A 27,012-nucleotide genomic window follows, 5' to 3' on the forward strand; every position below is an offset into this window, starting at 1 on the left:
TAAAGTGAAGTTATAGGATTCGTGAGGCTTTCAAGCATCAGTTATGACATTTATAGGTTTTGTGACTTAGAATAAGTTCTTTATCTTTTTTGGGGCCTCAGTTCCCTTATTCTTTACCTATTTCAGAGACTATATAAGTTTGAATACAGCACTTTGAGCATAACTGGCTTTATTATGCTTCTTTATTATTATAAAATTCTACAGTATGCACTTTTATTTTTTTTTTTTTAGTGTTTCTGGTGAACCAATAAGCTATTTTGATGACACCATTTTCTTTTCTAAAACAAGTGAGGAATATTTCCTAGTCATAAGAATGAAGGGAACAAACAACATAGAGGGAGATGTTGGAGTTGGGATGAGGAGACTGGAAACCTTCATCTGCTTGAAAGGACATCAGGATACCATATAATAAGACCAGAGGACCAAGAACCAGGTATGTTTTCAGCACAGTAGGCTGCAGCAGGTGGGCGAAGCCTGCTTTTGAAACCATTATTGGAACTCTGAGGTGGAGGTTTTTAACTGCCAAACCATAAAGAATGACTGAGAGTAGACTTTTAATTTAAAGGAAAGGAAACTTCTTTTATCTGTTGCTTTAAGCTTCAGACATCTTTGTTTCCATAATTCAGAACAGATATTACAAATTACCCCCCTTTTAAGAACCTATTAATTCTTATTGAGTGAATATGCTTTGATTTGTGTCACATAGTATGAACTTTACAACTAGGGCTATATATTGGTTCCATCACCCAATATATTCTAGTCCATAGCTCATTTGAGTATATAGTATTATGGCTTTGGAATGTTAAAAGAAGAAGAGTAATTCTTACTGCTGGCCGAGGTATGGGTTTCTGAGGTTTCTTGGATCCCAGCTTTTTCATTGCATTGTAATATTTTTTCTGTTCCTCTGTCATAAAGATGTCTTGACCTCCAAAGTAAAGACATAGTATAAAACTGGTTACAATTTCAGTGTGTGCTACAATAGCACTGTTATCAAAATCCTTCTATGTCTTCTCCTTTAATTTTTTTATTTTTTAACTTGGTATTATTCTACTTCATGTAGATTTATTCTGGTTTTCCCATTTAGATCATATTCTGAATACTTAATATTGTGCAAAATCCATAATTGCAAATAATTCTTATCAGCACAGGATTGTAGTTTGATTATAGTATGTTTAGAATCAGGTTCAAGGATCACAAATATATTTTCATGAAACAAAAAAAATGTTTCTTAGATCTTTTCATTATTAACAGTTTTATTTCATTATTCAACATTTTTTGAGCACATCATATGTTCTGGAGACTATGTTTGTTATCAGAATTACATAGAAATATAATAGACACAGTGTCTTGCTCCCAAGAGGGGCAAAAACCTAAAACATAGGTGGAGAGCACATAGAGATATAACCTCCCAAATGCACTGCATTAGTAACAATAAACTCAGAGAGTCAGACTCAGCTTTACAGAGGAGGGTACGTTTAAGCTAGACCTTAAGGACAATTAAGGGTTTGCATTTCAGAAAGAGGAAAAAAATCACATGTAAAGTCATGGAAATAGAAGAGCTTGGCTTGTTCAGGAAATGGCAGAAAATTCAGTGTATCTGGATAATATTGTGTATGGCAGGTAATGGTGGTGGAGGGGGTGGTGTCTGTGGAGTGGGAAAGTAGATGTAGAAAATGAGATATGGGAGAAGATGGGCTGGAAAACTGGATGTAGGTAATTAATTCATGAACGCTCCATTAAGTCAGCTAAATCACTGGTGAACCACTGTATATTTTGATGCAGTGGCCACATTTATGTGTCAAAAAGAACACTATAGCCTCTGAAGAACATTCTTCAGAGGATGAACCTGGAGAGAAGCCAGGGACTAGAGGGTAGAATCCACCCCAGCTGAAAAATAATATAAAAATAAGTCTGCCATGACTTCAACTGAGCAATTTGGTTGCATAACCTCAGAACAGAGAAAGGTGAGAGCTGAAGAATACTTATCTTCTTTTTCTGCTGGTTGAAGTTATCTATGATGACACCAATGAATAGATTCAGAGTGAAGAATGACCCAAAGATGATAAAGATGACAAAGTATAAATACATGTACAGATTTTCTTCATATACAGGCTGCTGTTTAACCTAAATAATGTTGAAAATATTAATATTAAAAAACACAATGAATATGGAAGCTACATTAACAATTTGGTAGGTGTTGTGATTTAAATAAACTATTTTTGCCTTGCTCTGCATATTTTATCTGCAAAACAATGTTTTTTCTTAAAACTAGCATGTTCTTATATAATGAAGATTTGCAAGTTTATGATTGTTCTTGAATCTATTTTCCTATTTTGTCTTACCTATAACACATTCTTTAGGATATATAACAGTGATATAAAACATGGAATAACATTTTGAGCCTGTTAGTCTTATTTTTTCTTTTTTATAATATTTTAAATTTGGGTTGAAAATGCTGGCTCTTGGAGATCAGGGTTTAATAACAGAACATTAGCTTCTCATAGTAAAATTCAGCATAAACAAATATGTTCTCAGGAATGATTTTTATTTCTATTTTTGAAACAAGGTTCCCCTAAACTTGCTTGTTTTCTCTTTATTATGATATTCTTGAAATCTGTTTCACAGACTGGCTTATACTCTCCAGGGAAAAGGAGAAACAAGTTACTCTCCAACTGAATATCTTTTCCTCATCTTACTGTGCCTATTTGATATTTTCTAATCAATGTATTTAGATGTCCTTTCAGATATATATAAATATTATATATTATAAGATTATTTAAAGTATATATATTTAAGTAATTAGCTGAAGAAGGTAATTTCTATACACAATGGTAAGTGCTTTGATTTTATTTAGTACAAAATTCTGGCTTTCGCAGTTAAATTATCATAAATGTCCACCATAGAAATTTTACTAGCTATAAATAGTTTTTCAGTGATACTTACATCTCTTGAATCAACAGCTGCATACATAATATCCATCCAGCCTTTAAATGTGGCCTATAAATAACATACATTTGAATTCAGCATAAAAATCTCACCTAAGAATATAGCATTTTACCAGATGAAAATTGGTAGCGCGTTTACAAATAATTTTTGTACAATGTTTTGAAATTCTGCTGTAGAACAAGATCTGTATTTAGAGTCAGAACCCCATTTCCTTTTCTTCTCTCAGAAGATATTCTGCTTTTCTACATTAAAATTTAACACCTGATAATACACTAGAGGCTTGATCCATGAAACTCCCATTTTACCTCGTCTTTCTCATACCAAAATGTAAGCTCTATGATTCAAATCTATAGTTTTGTTTAAACACAACTCAACTGTTTGCATTAACCTTATTATTGATTAGCTAATACACTGTCGACTAGGTCAAAATTTTTAAACATTGCACATTTTAAAATCCAGCCCATAAAAATTGTATTTCTATACATAATGTAATCATGCTGCTTATATGTTGTTACAATAAATTATCCGGCTAATAAATCATATTTTTAATTTGTCACAGCAATATGTACATTGTTATTTTAATACATAAAATTGCTCCCTTGGCAATGATTGATTCAGAAAACTAGAAATGATAATAGTGTTCAATAATATTACAAAAAACATATGAAAAATATATAAAAATAGGAAGCAGAAATGTAAAGTCCCACTAAAAAATCCTAACAGTGGAGAAAATACATTCTAAAATAACTGTAAAACATCTCATTACAGTCAAGTCATGCTAATACTGTGTGTATCATAACCTGCTTTTCTATTGTCAGATATTAATCATTCAAATAAAGATCATCAGAGAAATGATCTTATTTGACTTTAAAAATGGTTTCAAAATTTACACAGTATCCACTTACCACTTGAAGCAATGCAAGGTAGCCAGCACCAACATTATCAAAGTTTACTTTCACATTTTTCCACCGAGCTTGCTTGCCAAGAGCCTGACAATCACTCAAGTTGTTGACTTCACTAGCTTCAAACATGCCACCTGTTGTCATATTAACACAGTGGTAGAACTTGCCAGCAAACAAATTCACACCCATGATGCTAAATATCAGCCAGAAGATGAGACAAACCAACAGTACATTCATGATAGAGGGAATTGCTCCAACAAGAGCATTCACAACCACCTAAAAGAGGAAACCAGAATTAGGTAACTTAAAATGGAACCACTCCTTTTAGTCAATTGTTTAGTACTAAAATGGATTTGAAAAGACTTTAATAATCTGGGTGGACTAGTTGTAGCTTCTGATATTTTCTGGTATGTACTTGATAAGGGAAAACAAACAGTGCACAACTAAAGAGCTAAAGGATTTATGGAACACAAAATACACAAAATGTGAAAAGAAATAAACAAAAACCTGATATAATAAGATGGAATCAGAAAGGGTTTGTATGCTGGGGATGAAAGAAAGATAAATATCAACAGAAGAAATTATCACCATTCAGCAATACATTTTAATTTTTAAGAGTGTTAATAAATGTTTGGGATTTGAAAATTTAGTTAAATACTTTACAAATAAACAAAATATTATTAATGCCTTAAATCTGTATTCTCAGATAAAGTTAACTTTTTATGACTGTAAGGAATGGGATTAGGAATTTACAATGTTCTTTTAGTTTTCCCCATTGGTAAGTACCAATAGAAAGTATGTTAAATTAAAAAATGAAGTAGGATTTATCTCTGAACATAAAAAAAATGTTAAATATGCCTCCATTATTATTATTTAACAATCTCTTTACAAGTTCACATTGGGGCACATGCTACTTCACCAACCCAGGCTCAGTTGTTTCACAAAGACAAATTAATTCAGAAAATATTAAGATGTATTTTGAAATCCTTAATGAGGTCAACACTATCTTTACTTATCTAATTTAATCTAGTCCATAATGAACTATTTTGTTAAGTGCTATAACATTGATTTTAAACACTGACACCAAATTGCCCTATAAAAACTTGAAATCCCAAATTATAAACATTTTCTGTTATTTTTAAGTTTTTTAGAAGACAAATATATTATATTGGCCAGTTTTTATTCCCCTACAAAATTTGTGTAAAATGACCTTCACAGATTCACTTACCATCAATTTTGCTATATTTTACAGCTGGAATGTTAATTCTGGTTTATGATTGATTTAGAATATTTTCAGTTTAGAACAAATTTATATATTCAAAAATGAACTATTAATTTGAAATGATAGAACCAGATAAAGGCTTAGGTAATGTCAGTGACGATAAAAGATTGGTATGTAAAGAACATGAAGTTGTATGATTATTTTTATGGATTTTAACTAGTTTTTTAACTTTGTTTAAGCAAGTGCAATAGAAATGAAATTATAATGTAAAAGCCAAGTTGTTTTTTGCTTGCAGCACTTCTGGAAAGCCTAGAGAGGGGTTTCATTCTCCCTAGTGAGTGAATTGTGAGGTCAAGGCTGAATTGTTTTTTATTGTCTCAAACAAACCACCACGAATGTAAAGGCCCTGTGGTCTAGAAGAAGTTCAATATCCATGTGCATTTACAAGCTGGAGTAAACAGATCTGGCCACTGTGTTAAATAGTATTTTGAGGTGCTTGGCAAATGGGTTTGTATTTATGTAAGTATATATTTCATGTCTAGACACATAAAATAAACACTAAGGAAGAATGCTGGAGAGGAAAATACAAGCACTATGGAAAAAGGGAAACTCATTCAAATTGCTCACTTAAAAAGGAGACCTACAAAACAAACCCCAGGGATGCCTGAAATGCCTAGGTAATTATCCCAGTACCCTATTTTGCTTAGAATATATAGATTTTGTCAGAGGCTGTAATTTAAAGCTGTTTTCTTACACAACAACTATTTTCATTCGTGTTGATTCAACAAGAAAAGCACATGTAAAAATATTTTATCTTTCATTTATTACAAGTAATTTTTGAGGAATCAAAATATATGTTAAAAGGAAGAAAGGAACAAATCCTTGTAGGATGAATTTCAGCAGTAATAGTAATTTAAAAGCATATAAGCTATGAAAACAAATAACTGGTAGAACATGGTTTTTGGATGTTGTAGAAACACACTTGAGCTCTGATCAGGAGACATAGATGCTAGTCCTGGTTCTGCCACAATTTCTGAGGACCTGTTTAAATAAGTCTCCTTCTCAGGAGGCTAGGCATAGAAAATCTTTAAGCTTCCCGCTCTGAAATTCTAATTCTCTGAAATAAGTATCGAAACATGGAAGAGTATGGCACCCCTCTGAATTTAAATCATTACCTACATATAATTTTCACATGATTTACTGGTGGGAGTCATCTTACCCTCATGCCTTCAAACCGGGATAAGGCTCTTAGAGGTCTTAAAGCTCTTAGTGTCCGTAAGGATTTGATGGCACCAAGTTCTGAGTAGCCCAGGGCATTGGCTACCAAGCTAACCAAAGAAACCTACAAAAGAAAAAAAAAAGATTCTGTACCACCAAGGAATAAACTGTTGACTAAATGCATAAGACATGATGTTTTACTCTTTAATGCTGACTGTATAAAATTGATTTATCTTGGCAACCTTCAACTTTGACTTGGTGGGATCATCTTACATTGCCAGCCTCATTTTGCTTTTCTTACTAATGAAATAACCAGAGTCCTTACCCATTTTATACATATTTATAAACCCCTTCAGTTATATATTTTGCCCCATAGGGATCTTTTCCACCTATGCATTTTATCACTGATAATTCAGACTTTGGTTCAAAGCCAACTCCACAAAGCTGTGATTAATATAAGTGATTAGAAGCACTATTTCTTTACTTGCATTTACGTAGTATCTTGGTTATGTGAACTGGAGGCATTTACCTTATAATACAGTCAGTTTGTTAGATATCTTATTTCCCCTTCTAGTTACAAAAACTTTTTAAGGGCTGAAATCAAACTCTCCTCTCCAGATGGCTACCAAAGTCTGGTTGGATGTATATTAGTCAATATATGTTGAGTAAATGAAGAGGGGGGAAAATCTTACCTTGAAAAAACATTTTATTAGACCATGTTGGAGTTTCATAATGATGAGGAGATTTTTATCTGATCTCCTGGACTTAAAATTCAGAATACTCACTCAGAGTGATCATATATCTTTCTGATATCTACATATATGCCAAATATTATTTAAATATATGAAGTGTTGAAGAAGACATGTCCTTTTGTGTGTGGGAAGGTGGACTTTATTTGCTTTGATTTTTCCTTAAAATAATAACATTTATTGAATGAACATTTACTATATGTTAGGTTCTCTTCAAAGTGCTTTCATATATAAATCCAAAGGTACTATTGCTATCTCTTATCTATTGGTGAGGAAATGGAGTCACTCCCTCTCTCCCAACAAAAGTTACATAGGTAATAAAAGGCCATCTGACTTCAAAACTGTATCTTTTTTTGTTTTTCTTGTTTTGCATGGGTGGGCACTGGGAAACGAACCCGGGTCTCCGGAATGGCAGGCGAGAACTCTGCCACTGAGCTACCGTGGCCCACCCCAAAACCATATCTTCATCACCATGCTATACCTACTCTTAATATCTATGGTAATTTATAATAATTTATTATCCTAAAATATTATCCTTTAATAATAATCAGGTTTGGTTGATCAGAATCAACCTATACACATACAAATTATTTTTTGTAATTTTTTTATTTAAAAATCATGACTTTTTAACAAAGCGATGATTTTTCAATGCAGAAAAAGTGAACACAGCAAAACTCAAGAAAACTCAACCCAAAACCACATCATCCTTTGTTGGCATATTGATGCTTTCAGTTTTTTCTTTATGCATTTATCAGCTAGATACAGACCTAATCTTAGAAAAATGGTATTCGTTTTTTACATGATTCTGTTGTCAGCATTATTTCTCCCTGTTGGCAATGTAGTGTGAACATCTTCACATGCTGATAATTTTTTGTACATCATAGTGTTTTGTTTTGTTTTATTATAATTTTATTGATAAATATTCAGATACCATATAATCATCCAAAATATACAGTTAGTATAGTTGTGCATTCATTATCACAAGTTTTGGAATTTTCATTACTCCATAAACAATAAAAATAAGAATAAAAATAAAAATAAAAAACTAATACCCCAGACATCCCATACTCCCTATTCCCCCTATTATTTATTTATTTTTGTCTTTATTTTCTTACTTATCTGTCTATATATTGGATAAAGGAAGTGTCAGTCACAAGGTTTTCACATTCGCACTGTCATGCCATAAAAGCTATATCATTATGTGATCATCTTCAAGAAATAAGGCTATTGGTTCAATAGTTCAGGCATTTCCCACTAACTACTCCAATCACCAATAACTGAAAAGGTTATATTATTATTATAATAATATAATATGCATTATATTATTCTTATATAATGCATAAGAATAACCTCCAGAATGACCTCTTGACTCTATTTGAAATCTCACAGCCACTGAAACTATTTTATTTCATCTCTCTTCCCCCTTTTGGGAATCCCATGATGCCAAGACCAGCTCATCCCCTGGAGTCAGATCCCACATTGCCAAGACAGATTTACACCCCTGGAAATCATGTCCCACACAGGGGTTAGGGCAGTGAATTTACTTGCAGAGTTGACTTAGAGAGAGATCACATCTGAGCCACAAAAGAGGTTCTCTGGGAGGTGACTTTTAGGCATAATTATGAACAGGCTCAGCTTCTCCTTTGCAGGAATAAGTTTCATAAGGGCAAGTCCCAAGATTATGGGCTTGACCTATTAAATTGGTAGTCCCCAATGCTAGTGAAAATATCAGGAATTCCCCAGGTGGGGAAGTTTACAATTTCCACATTTTTCCTCAATCCCTCAAGGGGACTTCGCAAATACTGTTTTATCTTCTGCGTAGACTACTCTGGGGTTTCAGGGTATCACACTAACCTATACAAATCAACAAAATCTCACTCCCTATTACGTTATTCAAATAAACTGACAAAGCAAATTATATTAAATAGTGTGCTATAGAAAATAAAAGTTTTGCACCACATAAACATCTTGCTTTGGCCTCACACAAAAGTTGAAAATTTTAAACACAGTCAACATTATCTATTACCCTTTAGTCCGATTTACCTTAGACCTAACCATACCAGCTTCATTCGTAGCTTAAATGATGTCTGATCTCTTTTTCAGCTTTTTAACAGTTGCTGTATGGGGTAGTACTGACTTTCATAGAGAGTTCTACCTTAGGCATCACACAGATACCTAAAGTTCCAGTGAATGACAAAGTTATACACAAAGAGGTCAGCATATCAGAATTTAGAAATAACCCTTACTACTCTGGAATAATGTGACTGCTGCAAGAGTTTCTATAGTAATCTTTACAATAAGCCTTCTCCTGAAAACCTATGATCTATAATTCAATTCTCAAAGTTTGCATGTTGTAGTTAATCCATATTAGTGAGGCATTATAGTATCTGTCTTTTTGTTCCTGGCTTAATCCTCTCAACATACTGTCCTCAAGGTTCATTCACCTAATTGCATGCCTCACAACTTCATTCCTTCTTGGAGCCGCTCAATATTCCATTATACAGATATGAACCATAGTTCGCCCTGTGTTCATCAGTTGATGTACCCTTAGACCACCTCCATCCATTGCAAATTGTGAATACTGCCCCCATAAACAACAGTGTGTAAATGTCCATTTGTGTCCTGCATTCAGTTCTTCCGAGTATATACCTAATAATGGAGTTCCAAGATCACATGGAAACCTTATAGTTATCCTCCTGTGGAGACAGCACACTGCTCTCCAGAGGGTCTGCACAATCTACTTCCCTACCAGCAGTGAATAGGTACATCTCTCTCTGCATTCTCCCCAACACTTGAATCTTTCTCTTCATTTTCAAACAGTTTTATTTCATACACCATACAATCCATCATAATTAAACAAGCAATGGTTCCCAGGATAATCACATCATCATGCACTCATCACTGTCATCTACATGAGGATATTTCCATTTCTTCTGCAAAGAAAGAAGAGGGTAAAAATGAAGAATAAAAAATAAAATAAAATAAAAAGGAGAAACAGCAAAACCAACACCAAGAATTCCTTACCCTCCCTTATTCCCACTTATTGACATCTAGCTTTGGTGTATTGCCTTTATTACATTTAATGGAAGCATACTATGATGCTACTGTTAACTATGGACCCTATTTTGTATTGATTGTATTTTTTCCATATATCATCCAATTTTCAACACTTTGTTGACATTTCATTTGTTCTCCCTCATGTAAAAACACTCTTATATTTGTTCATTTAATCACCATAATTGTCCACTCTAGGTTTCACTAAGTTATACAGTCCCAGTCTTCATCTTCTGTCTTTACTTCTGGTGTATACATGGCTCTAGCTTTCATCTTTCAATCATACTCACACTCAACTTCATTTAGTGTATTTACAATATTGTGCTACCATCAGATAGTATTGTGTATCCATTTCTGGATCAAATCCTGTTGAACATTCTGTACTCCAACATCAAATGCCCAGTCTCTTTCCTCTTTCTAACTCCTGATAACCTGTGTTCTCAACTTCAATTCTCAAAGTTTGGTCATTAATGTTAGTTCATCTTAGTGAAATCATACAGTATTTGTCCTTTTGTTTCTCACTAATTTCACTCAACATAATGTCTTTAAATTTCATCCACATTGTTGGATGCATCATGACTTTATTCTGATATATCATCTTATTTTTTTCTCTCATTTAACCCTTAATCTCTCTCTTGTCTTTTAACCCTTACCTCTCTCTCCTGTCTTTTCCCATCTGCCTTTGTGCTCCCTTTAGTAATTCTTACAAATCAGGTCTCTTGTTCAAAAACTCTCTCAGTATCTGTTTGTGTAAAAATATTTTAAACTTTCCCTCATTTTTGAAGGACAGTTCTGCTGGATATAGAATTCCTGGTTGGCATTTTTCTCTGTATTTTAAATATATCATATCACTGCCTTCTTGCCTTCATAGTTTCTGCTGAGAAATCCACACATAGTCTCATCAAGTTTTCCTTGTATGTGATGGATTGCTTTTCTCTTGCTGCTTTCAGAATTCTCTCTTTGTTTTTGACACCTGAAAATCTGATACTAAGTGTCTTGGAGTAGATCTCTTCAGAACCATTCTATTTGGGCTATGCTGTGCTTTTTGAATATGTAATTTTATGTCTTTCATAAGGGTTGGGTAATTTTCAGTAATTATTTTCTCCATTATTCTTTCTGCCCCTTTTCCTTTCTCTTCTCCTTCTAGGACACCTGTAGCATGTATATTTATGTACTTCAGGTTGTGCCAATCAATTTTCTGAGACCCTGTTTATATTTTTCCATTTTTTCCCTATCTGTCCTTTTGCATGTATAATTTCAAATGTCCTGTCCTCTGTTCACTAATCCTTTCTTCTGCCTCTTCAAATCTGCTATTGTAAGTCTTTGTTGTGTTTTTCATCTCTTCTCTTGTGCCTTTCATTCCCATGAATTCTGCCATTTGGTTCTTCAGGTTTGCCCAGTATCGTCTTTATATCCTTCATCTCTTTTGCCATATCTTCCCTCAACTCACTATTTGATTTTTTTAAATTGAAATAGCATGCTTTTTTGAACATCTTTAATTAGTTGTTTCACTTCCTTTATCTTGTTTAAAGTGTTTGTTCTTTTGGGCTGTATCTTCATTTTTCCTAGTGTGACTTGTATTTATTCTAGACCTCTAGTATAGCTCCTGTTTGATCAGAATTTTTCAGCTCTTGTTTTTCTGGTTCTTGCCCTGCCTATATAGAATCTTTTTCTGAAGAGTGTCTCGCCAGATATGATCAGCCCCGATAAGATTTTCCCAGAGGAGGTAGGCCCAGGTCTCAGGAGGAGGCTGTAATCAATATCACGTTTCCGTGAGGATGAGACCCAGCAGGTTGTCTGACTTTCCTGTGGAGCTTCTAGTCTCTGTGCTTTTCTATCCTCCCCAGCAGGCGGTACTTGCCAGCCTGTAGCTTTCTACTGGTTTAAAGTGGTGTGGAGCTTTTAATTTTCAGCCTGTGGTGGATGTGTTTGAGACAAAGGTTGAGGTGGGAAGCAAGAGGCTCCACAGGAGATTAGAATAATTTAAACTGAATGACAAAGAACAGATAAAGAACAAAGCCAACCAACAAGAAAACCCAAGGTAAAAGTGAAAACAAACTCCAGAATAAACTAATCAAGGAAATCAAATTACAAGTCACACTAGGAAAAATGAAGATATGATATGAATTGTTTTTGAAATTTTGCATTTTGCATAATCAATATATGCTATATGGTCATTTAACAGCTAAGTAACCTCTCTGTGTCTCAATTTCATCATCAAAATTGGGATAATAGCAGAAGATGCTTCATAGAGTTGTGAAAATTAAATAAAGTAATAACATATTAAAGACTGATATGCCTTAATAAAGATTAGTTCTTATCGAATTACAGCCCATATCTTCCTTCCTGTCTCTGTTTAAAATCCTGACTGATGACCTGGTATGGTAGCCCATGGGAAGGAATTTAAGAAAGGAAAGATCTATGTGCCTGTTTGTAAAGGAGTTATTTGATGAAGTCATGATTGGAGGTAGGGAGGACATTTAAGAAGACACTAGAGCCCTACATTGTGGAACACTGAGGAGCTCTACACTGTGGAACTAGAGCAAGGGCAGAAAATGACTGGGGGACAGTGGTTCCAGGTATGAGTGACCAGAGAGGGACTTCCACATTATATAGGGAGGACCTGGATGAAAAAGCAGAAAAATTATGATTGAGAGGATAGGGTGAGTTTACTCATTTGTGAGTGCACCTGGGGTAGGCTGCAATACACAGGCTGGAGTAGGTGCTGAAAGAAAGGTGCTCTCCTGCACTCCCACCTCTGCAGCCAATTTGGGTGATCTTCCCTCTCAGCTCTGCAACCAGGAGCTCCCATCTAGGAACCTGAAGCCAGCTGTCTTGGTTACCTATGTACAGAAACCTTGCTGCTAGCACAGTGCCTACCTCCCACCCCTGAGGCAGACTGCCGTGGGCTCCCACTTTTGTGATGACTGGAGAGCCCTCCCCTCAGGAGAAGAAGGAGACACATAGAGCCGATCTGACAGTTGGCCAGCAAAAGAAACACTCTGGGTCCCTCTACCTCTTTCCTTTCTTCAAGGAGGCCCAGAGCACTCATGGCATCCATAGGTGGAGAGGCAGGAATGATGATACAAGCCACATTGTACCACCAAGCACTCCCAGCCTGGTTGTAAGCAGGGCAAGTTGAAACTTTCAGCCCCACAGCCCAAGATCATTCCATGAGGGAGTCTAGAAATCACTAGATTCTCTGCCAAGGTGCACAGTACCCATGCCCCACCCCCAGGGTTGGTGGATTTTAGCCCTTATGGAGATTTCCAGCCTTGACTAGATTTGCACCTGGTCTTGACCCTACCCAGCAGCTGATACAGCTGGGGAGAAGTGGGCCAGAGGGAAAGAGGTGACCCAAGAATGCCATCTGCTGGGAAGCCATGGAAAGTGCATTCTGGTACTCTGGCGCTCTAGCTTTTACCAGAGCTTCAATTAGAGTTGCATCTCCTACATGAGGTCCTGACCTTGGTTTGGTGGGGAATTATTGGCAAACCAAGTGCAAAATGAGACCATCAGTGCAAACCCAAGCAACTACAAAATATTAGACAAGCAAGGAAAATCAGCTTTCAAAATAACCTTATTAAAATAATCAAACCAAATGCCCATCAATAGACAAGTGGATCACAAAATGTGGTATATACATATGATGGAATATTATGCAACAGTAAGATGAAATGACGTCTTGAAGCAAATGACAAGATGGATTAGCCTTGAGGACATAATGCTGAGTGAAATAAGCCAGACACAAAAGGATAGATACTGTGTGATTCCACTTTTGTGACCATCATAAAGGTATAATCAGAGGCTTTTAATACAGAACAAATATTGGGGACTTAAAGATACATAGACACTAGAGATGGGTGAGCAGTTAGCTAATGAGGTTGAACTCCAATGTAAGGGAATAGAAAGAAGTGAAGGTGGTTCTTTAGTGGGTCTATAAGTAATATTAGCATATTGAATATGAACAAGATTTAAAGGGGTTGTATAGACCTACATGTCCCACTGATTAACCCTTGAAATATAAATTAGTTTTTGCCAGAATTACTTCAAAAGTCTGATTTGTGTACAAAGAGTGTTTAAGTCCAGGGTACAGGGGGAAAACTGCTATTGCATGCTATGGACTATGTTCAAAAAGAAAACATCAACACTACCAGCTGCAGAGGGGGAGGAGCAAGAGTTAAGAGGAGGTTTAGATTTCCTATTTGGTGAGAGTGTGTTTATTGGTTTTCTTTCTCTTGGGAACAATGAAATTATCTAAATTCAAGAATGTTGATGGACTGTGGACTTTGGGCACCATACATGATGCCTGTTGAATGGAGATGGCTGAAGGATGCACTGACTGAGAAGTAGATTGGCGAACGATGGTGTATACTTATGAACGAAGGCTGTGCTGCTAGAAAAAAGGAATGAAGTCGTGAGGCATGCAATGATGTGAATGAACTTGTGGGACATTTGGTGAGGCAAAATAAGCCAGAAACAAAAGAACAACAATGGTATGGTCTCCTTTAGAAAATGCGTATAAGAAAACAGGGGCCTAGATTGTGAGCTTTTATAGCAGACACATTAAGTCCGGAGTGGTAATTATTATTTCTGGATTTCAAGAGGCTGTTTTATATATATTTATAAACTGATATTTAGAGATAAGAATGAAGCTGATCAGGTTGGGATTAAAGTAATTCAGAACACAGGGGTAAGAAAGACATTGTCTATATTTTAGAACCACGCATACTCTTTGAGACAATAGAAAAAAAGGTTTATTTGGTCTGGAACTGATTTTTTTTTTTTTTTTTTTTTTTTTGCATGGGAGGCACTGGGAATTGACCCTGGGTCTCTGCCATGGCAGATGAGAACTCTGCCTGCTGAGCCACCATGGCCTGCCCTGGAACTGATATTTTCTGCAGTGCATAATCTAACTCAAACTATCTGTATAGTTCATTTGAATAACTGAAACACAGGGAGCCCAGAATAATAAAGAGGTCCTTTAATCCTGTATCGATTGATGTAATGCCTGGATACATCCTATAGTATATTAAGCAGATAATCAAAAAGTATTAACAAAGTCCCTTGAGGGATGGGAAAAAGTATGTAACTTTTAAACCTTACCATCAGGGAACCCCCTTATACTGTGCCAAACTTCAGGGACACCCAAATCAATAGGCCATGCCTGTAATCCTGAAGCTTACTCTTGTGAAGCTTATGTTGATAGCAGAGAAGCTTAGATTACCTATAGATATGCCTAAGAATTATTCTGGAGGACCTCTTTTGTTGCTCAGATTTGGCTTCCCTCTCTCTAAGCCTCACTCTGCAAGTTAAATCATTGCCCTTCCCCCTATGTGGGACATGACATCCGGGGTGAAAGTCTCCCTGGTGACATGGAAGATGACTCCCAGGGATGAATCTGTTCCTGGCACCATAGGGTCAACAATTCCATCCTGACCAAAAGGGGGAAAGAAGTAAAACTAATAAAGTATCAGTGGCAGAAAGAGTTCAAATAATATCAAGAGGCTACTCTGGAGGTTGCTCTTACCCAAGCTTCAGTTAGACCTTGTTACCTATCATAACCTGCCAAACTCTAACCAAGCCCATTCCAGCCAATCCTAAAGAACACCTAGGGAAATATATAAGATTCCACAAGGGTTCCATGCACTAGAGCAACTTTCCAGAAAACCTACAACCTCCAGATGGGTCTCTGGACCAGACACTTTCTGGGACCTGGAGGGCCCAGTATCTCCAGAACATCAGATAGCTTCATTTCCCTACCCCATATTAATGACAGGCCCTTCCAACATGAAAAAGTTAGAATGGCCATAGCCCAAATACCCCTAAAGAAAGAGAGATGGAAAAATCAAAGGTGATTGTGGAGTGATACAGAGAAGATAGAATTAACAAATGAATATGAATGCTGTATCATTAAATTGATCTCTTTTAGTCTCCAGTATCTTAGAGCAACTAGAAGTAAAAATCTAAAACTGTGGAATTGTAACCCATGTCAAACTTTGAAATATGTTCTACAACTAATTGTGGTGCTATACTTTGAAATTTATTGCTTTTTCTTGTATATATGCTATTTTTCACCAAAAAAAGAAAGAAAGAAAGTTGATTGTGATGATTAAAAAAAAAAATTAAGCCTTCTAGCTTCCTATATTCTGGAGTAGCTAGAAGGAAACATGTGAGAGGACTGTATGATAGCCCATGACAAACTCTGAGATCTGTCCTGTAAGTACTTGTTGAAGAGTAGTTTGAAAACTATTGCTTTTTTATTTCTTTGCTTTGCATATATGTTATACTATACAATAAAAAAGTTAAAAAAAAGATAATCAAATGCTGAAAAATCACTAAGCATATGAAGATACAATAAGATACGCCCAAGCCAAATGACCAAATTAAAAAGCAGTGGGAGACACAGAATTTGGAACAACTAATAAAAGATGTTCATACAAATCTCTTAAATAACTTCAGTAGGTTGGCTAAAGACATAAAGAATATAAAGAAGACACAAGAAGAGCATAAAGAAGAATTTGAAGGAATAAATAAAAAAAGATGGAGATGAAAGATACTGTAGATCAAATTAAAAATATATGAGAGAAACACACAGCAGATTTGAAGAGGCTGAAGAAAGAATAATCGAGCTAGAGGACAAAGCAACTGAATTTGAATGCACAAAAGAACAAATGGAAAAAAAGATTGAAAAATTTGTATTGGATCTCAGGGAAATGGTGGACAACATGAAGTCCTCAAATATTAGAATCATTGGTTTCCCAGAAGGAGAAGAGTAAAGGGCTAGGAAGATTATTTGAGGAGATAATTGGAGAAAACTTCCCAACCTCATAAAATACATAAAGATATGCCAAGTCAAACAAGCCCAATGAACTCCAAGACACATACTGATCAGACTGTCAAATTCTGAAGAGAAGAAAATCCTGAAAGCAGCAAGAGAAAGACAATTCATAACATACAAGGGAAGCCGCATAAGACTAAGTTTGAACTACTCAGTGGGCACCATGGAGGTGAGAAGGCAGTGGTATGATATATTTAAGATTAAGAAAGAGAAAAATTGCCAACCAAGAACTCTTTATCCAGCAAAATTGTCCTTCAAAAGTGAGGGAGAGTGGGCGGGCAATGGTGGCTCAGTGGCAGAGTTCTTGCCTGCCATGCCGGAGACCCAGGTTCACTTCCTGGTGCCTGTCCATGCGAAAAAAAAAAAAAAAAAGGGAGAGTTTAAAATTTTCACAGACAAACAAATGCTGAGAGAATTTGTTAACAAGTGACATGGCCTGAAAAAAATACTAAAGAGAGCTCTGTTGGCTGAAAAAAATGATGGGAGAGAGAGGTCTAGAGGAGGGAACAGAATTTGAAGAGTTTTAGAAAAGGTAATTTAAAGGATATAGAGTTGGGAAAAAAACAGATCTGAGAAATAAAAACCAAAGGATAAGATGGTAGATTCAAGAACTGCCTTTACAATAATAACTTTGAATGATCTTCCCAATTAAAAGATACATTGGGAAAATGGATTTTTAAAATGATCCATCTATATGCTGTTTACAAGAGACTTACCTTAGACCCACAAGTAGATTGAAAGTGAAGGATGGAAAAAGATATTTCATGCATACTGTAACCAAAAGAAAGCAGGAGTAGCTATACTAATATCAAACAAAATAGCCTTTAAATACAAAGATGTCATGATAAACAAGAAAGGACTCTACTATATTAATAAAAGGGATAATTCACCAAGAAGAAATGACAGTCAAAAATGTACAATCTAGGAGCTTCAAAGTACAGAAGGCAAATATTGGCAAAACTGAAGGGAACAATAGATGTTTCAACAATAATAGTGGGAGACTTTAATATGCCACTCTCTTCTATAGATAGAACAACTAGACAGAGGATCAATAAGAAAATACAGAAGCTAAAGTATGTGATAAAAGAATTAGACCTAACAGACATTATATAGATCATTACACACCCCAAAACACCAAATTATACATTCTTCTCTAGTGCTCTTGGTACATCCTCCAGGATAGATCATATGCTGAGGCACAAAACAGGTCTTAATAAATTTGAAAAGTTTAAAATTATTCAAAGCACTTTCTCTGACCACTATAGAGTGAAGCTAGAAATCAATAACCACCAAAGAACCAGAACTTTCACAAATATATGGAAGTTAAATAACACACTCTTAAACAACCAGTGGGTCAAAGAAGAAATTGCAAGAGTAATTCTGGAGACAAATGAAAACAAGAATACATCATATGAAAAATTATGGGATGCAACAAAGGCAGTGCTGAGAGGGAAATTTATTTCATGAAATGCCTATATTAAAAAATATGAAAGAGCAAAAATTGAGGACTTAATGGCTCACCTGGAGGAACTAGAGAAAGAACAGCAAACTAACCCCAAAGCAAATAGAAGAAGATAAATGACAAAGATTAAAGCAGAAATAAATGAGTTGGAGAGGAAAAAATGAATCCAATCAATAAAACCAAAAGTTGATTCTTTGTGAAAATCAATAAAATTTATGGACCCTTAGCTGGCTGAAAAAGAAAAAAGAGAGAGGATGCAAATAAAATCCGAAATGAGAAGCGGTCATCACCATGGACCTGAAGAAATAAAAATATTAAAAGAGGATACTATAAACAATTATATGCCAACAAACTAGACAACTTAGATGAAATGGACAATTTTCCAGGAACACATGAACAACATACACTGACATGAGAAAAAAATAGAAGGCCTCAACAAACTAATCACAAGTAACAAGATTCAATCAGTCATCAAAAACCTTCCTACAAAGAAAAGTCCAAGGCCAAATAGCTACACAGAGGAATTTACCAAACAGTCCAAAAAGAACTACCATCATTCCTGTTCAAACTCTTTCAAAAAATTGAGGAAAAAGGATCACTACTTAATTCAATTTATGAAGCTAATATCACTCTCATACCAAAACTGGGTAAAGATACTATAAAAAAGGAAAACTACAGGCTAATCTCCCTAATAAATATAGATGCAAAAATTCTCAACAAAATACTTACAAGTTGAATCCAATGTCCCATTATATAGTTATATATATATATGTATGTATATATGTATAATATATATATAATAACCACTATATAGTTATATACCACAACCAAGTGGGTTTTATTCCAGGCATGCAAGTGTGGTTCAACACAAGAAAATCAATCAATGTAATACAACACATAAATAAATCTAAATTAATACATCAAAAGAGAAACTCACATGATCATCTCTATTGATACTGAAAAGGCATTTGATGAAATTCAGCATCTTTTTCTGATAAAACCACTTAAAATGGTAGAACTAGAAGGAAATTTCCTCAATACATTAAAGGGCATTTGTAAAAAACCATAGCCAGCATCATACTCAACAGTGAGAAATTGAAAACCTCCCCCTAAGATTGGAAATGCAACAAGGATGCCCAGTATCACCACTCTTATTCAACATTGTGCTAGAAGTTCTAGCTAAAGCAATTAAGCAATAAAAAGAAATAAAAGGCATCCAAATAAGAAAGGAAGAAGTAAAACTCTTATTATTTACAGATGACATGATCCTATATTTGGAAAATCCTGAGAAATCTACAACAAAGCTACTTGAGCTAATAAACAAATCAGCACAGTGGTGGAATACAAGATTAATGCACACAAAATCAATAATGTTTCTATATACTACTAATGACTTAACTGAGGAGGCAATTATGAAAAAATTATGAAAAAATGGAATTTTTTCACAGTAGCAACTAAAAGAATCAAGCATCTACAAATAAACTTAACTAAGGATGTAAAGTACCTATACACAGAAAACAAATATTGCTAGAAGAGATCAAAGAAGCTCTACCTATGTTGAAAGACCTTCCATGTTCATGGATAGGAAGGTTAAATATTGTTAAGATGTCAGTTCTACCCAAACTGATCCACAGTTCAGTTCTAACCAAATTGATCTACAGATTCAATGCAATAGCAATATAAATTCCAACATCATACTTTGAAGACTTGGAAAAGTTAGATAACAAATTTACTTGGAAGGGAAAAGGGCCTCAAATAGCCAAAAATATCCTAAAATATAATGAAGTGGGAGGACTTATACTTCCTGACTTTAAAGTTTATTGTAAAGCCACAGTGGGAAAAACAGCATGGTACTGGGACAAAGATAGACATATTGATCATAGGAATATAATTGAGAGTTCAGAAATAAACCCCCAATCTATGGTCAATTGAATTTTGACTAGGGCCCCAAGTCCACTGAATTGGGAAAGACTAGCCTCTTCAATAAATGGGGTTGAGAGAACTGGATATCCATATCGAAAGGAATGAGAGAGGACTTCTACCTCACACTCTATTCAAATATTAACTCAAAGTGAATTAAAGACATAAATATAAGAGCCAGTGCTATAAAGGTCCTAGAAGAAAATATAGGGAAATATATTCAAGACCTAATAATAGGAAGTAGCTTCTTAGACTTTACACCCAAAGGACAAGCAAAGAAAGAAAAAAAGATAAATGGTGACTCTTCAAGATTGAACACTTCTGTGCTTCAAAGAACTTTGTCAAAAAGGTGAAGAGACAGCTGCTCTAGTTTGCTAGCTGCCAGAATGCAATATACCAGAAACAGAATGGTTTTTAAAAAGGGGAATTTAATAACTTGCTAGTTTACAGTTCTAAGGCTTAGAAAATGTCCCAATTAAAACAAGTCTATGGAAATGTCCAATCAAAGGCATCCAGGGAAAGATACCTTGGTTCAAGAAGGCCAATGAAGTTCAGGGTTTCTCTCTCAAGTGAGAAGGCACATGGCAAACACAGTCACAGTTTCTTTCTCATCTGGAAAGGCACATGGTGAACACAGTCAGAATTCCTCTCTCATCTGGAAGGGCACATGGGGGACACGGCATCATCTGCTAGCTTCTCCAGGCTTCCTGTTTCATAAAGCTCCCCAGGACACATTTTCCTTCTTCATCTCCAAAGGTTGCTGGCTTGTGGACTCTGCTTTGTGGTGCTGCAGCATTCTCTGCTCTCTCTGAATCTCCTTCATTCTCCAAAATGTTTCTTTTTTTATAGGACTTCAGAAGTTTATGAAGACCCACCCAAATGGGTGGAGACATGTCATCACCTAATCCAGTTTAACAACCATTCTTGATTAAATCACATCTTTAGGATGATGGTCTGATTACAGTTTCAAACATACAGTATTGAATAGAGATTATTCTGCCTTTATGAAATGGGATTTAGATTAAAACATGGCTTTTCTAGGGGCATACATCCTTTCAAACCCCCACAACAGCCAATTCAATGAAACAGAAACCATGTATCTGATAAGGATTGAAAACTAGTATACATAAAAAAATCCTACAACTCAACAACAAAATGACAAATAACTGATTATAAAATGGGCAAAAGTTATGAATAGATTTTTTTTTAAAGAAGAAATACAATGGCTAAAAAGCACATGAAAATATTTTCATCTTCATTAGCTATTAGGGAAATGCAAATCAAAACCACAATGAGATATTATCTCACACCTATAAGAATGGTCGCTATTAAACAATCAGGAAACCACGAATATTGGAGAGGATGTGGAGAAAATGGAACACTTATTCACTGCTGGTGGGAATGTAAAAAGGTACAGCCACTTTACCTTTCTGAGGCGATTCCTCAGAAAACTAAATATCAAGTTTGCCCTACAACCTGGCAATTCTGCTACTAGGTATATACCCAGAAGATCTGAAAGCAGTGACACGAACAGACATTTTCATACTGATAAGCACAGTGGCATTGTTCACAATTGCCAAAGACAGAAACAATCCAAGTGTCTATCAACGCTTTGGCTGGATTAACAAAATGTGGTTTACACATATGATGGATTACTATGCAGCAGTTAGAAGGAATGAGGTTCTGTAGTATGCAACAACATGGATGAACCTTGAAGACATAATACTGAGTGTAAGAAGCCAGACAAGAAAGAATATTATATAATTTCACTAATATGAGCTGTCTAAAAAATGTAAACTCAGAGTCTTAAAATGTAGAATATAGGGAACCTAGATATACACAGAAACTAGAGAATGGGGAGTAGTTACTTAATATGTACAGATTCATTAACAATATTGATCTTAAATGTTCTGGAATGGATAGAAGTGATGATAGTTCATTAATGGGATTAAAAGTAATAGTGCCTATTGAAGGTGAATATGATTGAAAAGTGTTGTTTAAAGTCAGGTTTCTCACTGATTAACAGTACAAATATATATAAGTTTTTGCATGAACTACTTCAAATGCATGGCACTTGTTCAAAGAGTTCATAATAGAATGATATTTAGGGAAAATTACCTGTTGCATGTTATGACCTATATTAAATATCAATACCTTACTAGTATCACACCAATACTGGGGAAAATAATTGGGGGATGGGGGTAAGGGATATAGAGTGTTTTGCATTTTCTTTTGTGTGTAGCTGTATATATCTGTTATATATCTCATTGGAGCAATGAAAATTGCCTAAAATTGAGAGTGAGGATCATTATACAATGAAGCAAGGATATTGTGAGACATTGATTGTATACTTTGGATAAATTATATGTTATGTTAATATATCTCAACAAACACCAAGGTCATAAATAAATGAATAAACAAACAGAAAGATACGAGTGTTAGAGAAGATGTGGTGAGAGAGGTGTACCTTTTCGATACTGGTAGGAAAGCAGAGTGGTGCAGTCCCTCCAGAGGATCATGTAGCAGATCACAAGAGACTCAATATAGGGTCACCATAGGATTAGCAATTCCATTACTGGGAATATACTCAGAAGAACTGAAAGCAGGGACTCAAATAGCCATTTGCACACTGATATGTATAGCAGCCTTATTCACAATAGCCAACAAATGGAGGTGGTCAGAGGCTCCATCAACTGAGGAGCAGAAGGGTGAGCTGTGATGTATATACACAATGGAATGTTGTGTGGCTACAGAAAGGAATGAAGTCATGAGGCAAGCAATGAGGTGAATGAAACTTGAGGTCATTATGTTGAGCAAAATAAGCTAGAAACAAAAGGACAAATATTGCATAGTCTCATTTAGAAAATGCTTATAAGAAAACTAGGGCCTAAGTTGTAAACTCTTATAGTAGTCACATTTATTCATGAGTTTTAAGTGTTATTTCTAAATTCTGAAATGCTGTGCTCTTTGTGTATAACTTGGTAGTTTTCTGGATCTTTAGGTACTTATGTGACACCTAAGACTCAGAGTTAGAGTTCTATAGCTCTGAAAGTCAGCATTAATACATATAGCAACTGGTAAAGAAGATGAAAAAGATCAGACTTCAATGTGAATTAAACTGATGTGGTTGGGACTAAGGTGAATCAGAATACAGGGTAAAGGATGATATTGTCTGTATATTAAAATTTCAACTACTTTGTGAAACCAAGGAGAGTTAGTTATTCTGCCCAAACTTTAAATTTTTTGTAGCATAGTATTTAACTTAACCAGTCTGGCCAGTTTGAAGCCTAGAATACAGAATGAGATCTGATGATTCTATATAGCTTAATGTAATACCATGATACAGTCCAGAATATTTTGGGATAGATAATACTAAAAAAGTATTTGCAAAGTCCCTTGAGGCACTGGAGAAAAAATACGGAGCCATTAAACTTCCTCACCTGGGAAATTTCTGATACACTCTTAAGTACTGGGAACTCCCAATTTAATAATAAGCCAAGCCGAACTTGATGCTGGTTCTTATGAAACTAACTTCTGTAATGGTAAGTTTAAGCCTACTCTTAAACATGCCTAAGAGTCACCCCTAGAGAACCTCTTCTGTTACTCAGATGTGGCCTCTCTCTAAACCAAACTTTGCAAATACACTCATTACTCTCTCCCCTATGTGGGGCATGGTTTTCAGGGATATATGTCTCCCTGGATACATGAGACATGACTCCCAGAGATAAGCCTGGCCCTGGCATTTTGGAATTGAGAATGCCTGCTTGACCAAAAGGGGGAAAAGAAATGTAACAAAATAAGGTTCAGTGATTAAGAGATTACAAATAGAGTTGAGAGGTCATTCTGGAAGTTACAGCTTCAGCCAGATATTACAAATTGTCATGGTATGCCAAGATCCAACCAACAGTATTCATCAAAACCCTAAAGAAGACCCAGGGCTCTATGTAAGACTCTATAAAAGTTTTACTTATTAAATTTATTTTACTGAAACTTAAAACCTCCAGATTGTTACTCTGTCAGATATTCCCTGAAACTTAGAGGTACCAGTATCTCCCAGAACATAAATCAATTGCATTCCCCTAACCCATAATGTTGACACCCCTTTTTCAATATGAAGAAGTTAGAATGGTCATTACCCAAATATCCCTGAAGATTGAAAGAATAATAAAATGAGAGGGAGAAGTTGGAACAGAGAAATTAGGATTTTACAAAGTACTATGCTACTAAATCATAATATAGATACTTCTTTTTATTTTCTAGTATATTAGAATAGCCAGAAGGAAATATCTGAAATTGTGGAACTATAACCCATACTATACTTTTAATTTTCTCTATAACTACTTGTTAAACTGTACTTTAAAATATATTACTTTTCTGTATATACATTATATTTCACAGTAAAATATATTTTAAAAACAGAGGCTGTTGCTTGTTTCAGTTAGTAATAGAAGTGTTGATGTGGTGTTGGAGAGGAGGGGTCAGATCCCCAGTACATTGATTGATTAGTTGGTGACATGGAGAGGAACTTGCTGATGGATTGTTTGTGCAGAATGAAAGAGGAGAAGCTCAGATGATATCTGATTTGGGTAGTTAGATATTCCATCACTAAACTACAATAGGGAATTCAAGAGGAAATGTCGTTGGAGGAGAAAAATAATGAATACATTCAGACAAAAGTAGTAATAACCAATTGGATCTGTGGTTTGAAGTTTAAGGAATGACCAGGATCAGAAACTAAAAGTCTCTATGTGCTAAAAATCATAATTGTTTGGAGAATGAAATATAGAAGTTTATATTCTTATATTGTTTAATAAATAGGTTTTTCTTTTATCTGTCCAGTGATAAATTTTTCTTATTAATAAATTGATACTGCTAAGAGAATAAAAAAATTAACAAAATGAATCATTCCTTCTAGGAGACATTTATAGGAAGAGCCAAACCGTGTACGAGATTGTTTACATGGAAGTAGGCCTGGAGTGAGATCAGAAATTGATATGAAATGACTGTACTTTATAGTGATTCATTGTCTTTATCCCAAAGCACTATGTATTTAGTCTGACTCTGCATAGGAACTCCACGTGAAATCCAAGGCAGGTGGGTACATATTAGCAAGTCACCATCTTTTAGGCAATCACCTTCAGAGATTAATGTGGAAACTCACTTACTAGTGCAAAAAAAAAAAAAACATGGCAGTTAAATCTGTGCCCTATTGCAAAAGAAGGGGCAAAGTTGGTAGAGGTAGTTCTGCTACCTACTAGTTGCATGATCTCTTTAAACCTTATCTTCTCAGTAGAAAAATAGATATAATAATAAGTCTTACTCCATAGGGTTGTAGTACCTTATAATAAATAACTTATAATTAAAAAGAGATACTGGAAATGAGAGTTATAAAGTAGGGGTTAAAATTATAGTCACCAGAGCCAGAATACTTGGGTTCAAAATCCATCTTGGCAAATTAGTAGCTATGTTAGCTTGGACAAATAATTTTTCTTTGCCTTAGTATCCTCATCTGCAAAATGAGAATGATGATGGTTTCTAACTCATAGAGTTTTGAAGATTAAATTATATATATAATGCTTTCTTTAAATAGCACCTGTACACAGTAAACCTTAAATAAGGGTTAGCAATTTTCATTATTACTAAGGCCTTTAATAAGTGCCAGTCCCACAGTAAGTGCTTAGAAAGTTTTAGGCATCACATTGTGTTACTACTTCTAATAACAACTCTAGCTCCATTACTAAGGATGCCAATATGTCAAAAACAAATGTCAAGAACTAAGTAAAGAACTACTAGGTTGTAGGAGCTGCTGACAATTAGAAACACATATTAGGATTAGGAATGCATATCTATTCTGCTTTTGTAATAGGGATTCTAAGTTATCCCTGAGGCAATAGGAAGGTTACTTCATAGTGGCAAAGATCATACATTTCCTTTCAGTCATATCAGCAACCTCTGTAAGTTGAAAAACATCTGTGGGCAGTACATACTTCACAATGCTTGAATTTTTTACTGTAGTGTGTTTTGGACACATTAGCACCTTAGGATAGTTTATAACTAAATTTGAAGTTGTCATAGTCGGTACTAGAATTTTCTTGGAGATGACATTTATGCAAAAACCTATAAGGATCACTGTTTGTTTGTTTTTTAAAATAAATTATGATCATGTATTTAGTTAAATATGTGGCCAAAAACAGCATCTATAGTATGTTTGAGTTTTATATGGAGATAGAACAGTTTTCACCTTTGCATATGAAAAAAAATATTTGGAATCAGAATAACTGGCCAATTTAATACAGTATTCTGACAGAGGCATGGGTTAAGTTATCCTCCTTGATTCCAACATGAATTATTATACTTGCTGTCTCTATTTCTGCATCTCCCATTCTTTCCTCAACCTTTCCTATCAGTACTTTATCCTCATCACTTTCCTGAAACATCTCATCTATGACGCTAATGACCTTCATCTTGTCAAATCCAATTGTAATATCTCTGTGCTTACATTATTGGACCTTCCTGAAACCTTTAACAAAGTAACACCCTCTCTTTTCTTTGGAAATAAACTAACTTTTCTGGATTTTCTGATATATGCATATTCTGTTTTTCTTCTTATTTCAGTAGCTACTCCTTCTCTATCTAATTTAGATTCCTTCTCCTTTGCCTAACTTCTAAAGAGTGTGCGCAGAGTTTGGTTCTGGGCT

The 27,012-nt window shown here is 35.1% G+C and overlaps 1 protein-coding gene and 1 long non-coding RNA gene across 4 annotated transcripts in view; one reads left to right on the forward strand and one right to left on the reverse strand.

The window, feature by feature from the left end:
* The window catches only part of LOC143677704 (uncharacterized), a 115,493-nt gene that overhangs the window by 64,237 nt on the left and 24,244 nt on the right, over positions 1-27,012 (forward strand). Inside the window, exons 3-4 of one of the 3 annotated variants that reach the window (XR_013172826.1) lie at positions 232-433; positions 25,230-25,253. This is a non-coding gene — a long non-coding RNA (uncharacterized LOC143677704). Of the gene's footprint in view, positions 1-231; positions 434-5,612; positions 5,724-25,229; positions 25,254-27,012 lie in introns of those variants that run through there. The other 2 variants (XR_013172825.1, XR_013172824.1) reach the window with 2 other exon arrangements.
* Positions 1-27,012, reverse strand: part of LOC143677703 (sodium channel protein type 3 subunit alpha) — a 116,494-nt gene that overhangs the window by 5,715 nt on the left and 83,767 nt on the right. Inside the window, exons 21-25 of the mRNA XM_077154037.1 lie at positions 6,290-6,412; positions 3,852-4,124; positions 2,944-2,997; positions 1,987-2,124; positions 828-932 (exon numbers count right to left, since the gene is read on the reverse strand). Of these exons, the coding sequence (XP_077010152.1) occupies positions 828-932; positions 1,987-2,124; positions 2,944-2,997; positions 3,852-4,124; positions 6,290-6,412 (693 nt within the window). The remainder of the gene's footprint in view (positions 1-827; positions 933-1,986; positions 2,125-2,943; positions 2,998-3,851; positions 4,125-6,289; positions 6,413-27,012) is intronic.

The sequence above is a fragment of the Tamandua tetradactyla genome, chromosome 3 (assembly GCF_023851605.1).
Source record: "Tamandua tetradactyla isolate mTamTet1 chromosome 3, mTamTet1.pri, whole genome shotgun sequence".
Classification (NCBI taxonomy): domain Eukaryota; kingdom Metazoa; phylum Chordata; class Mammalia; order Pilosa; family Myrmecophagidae; genus Tamandua; species Tamandua tetradactyla.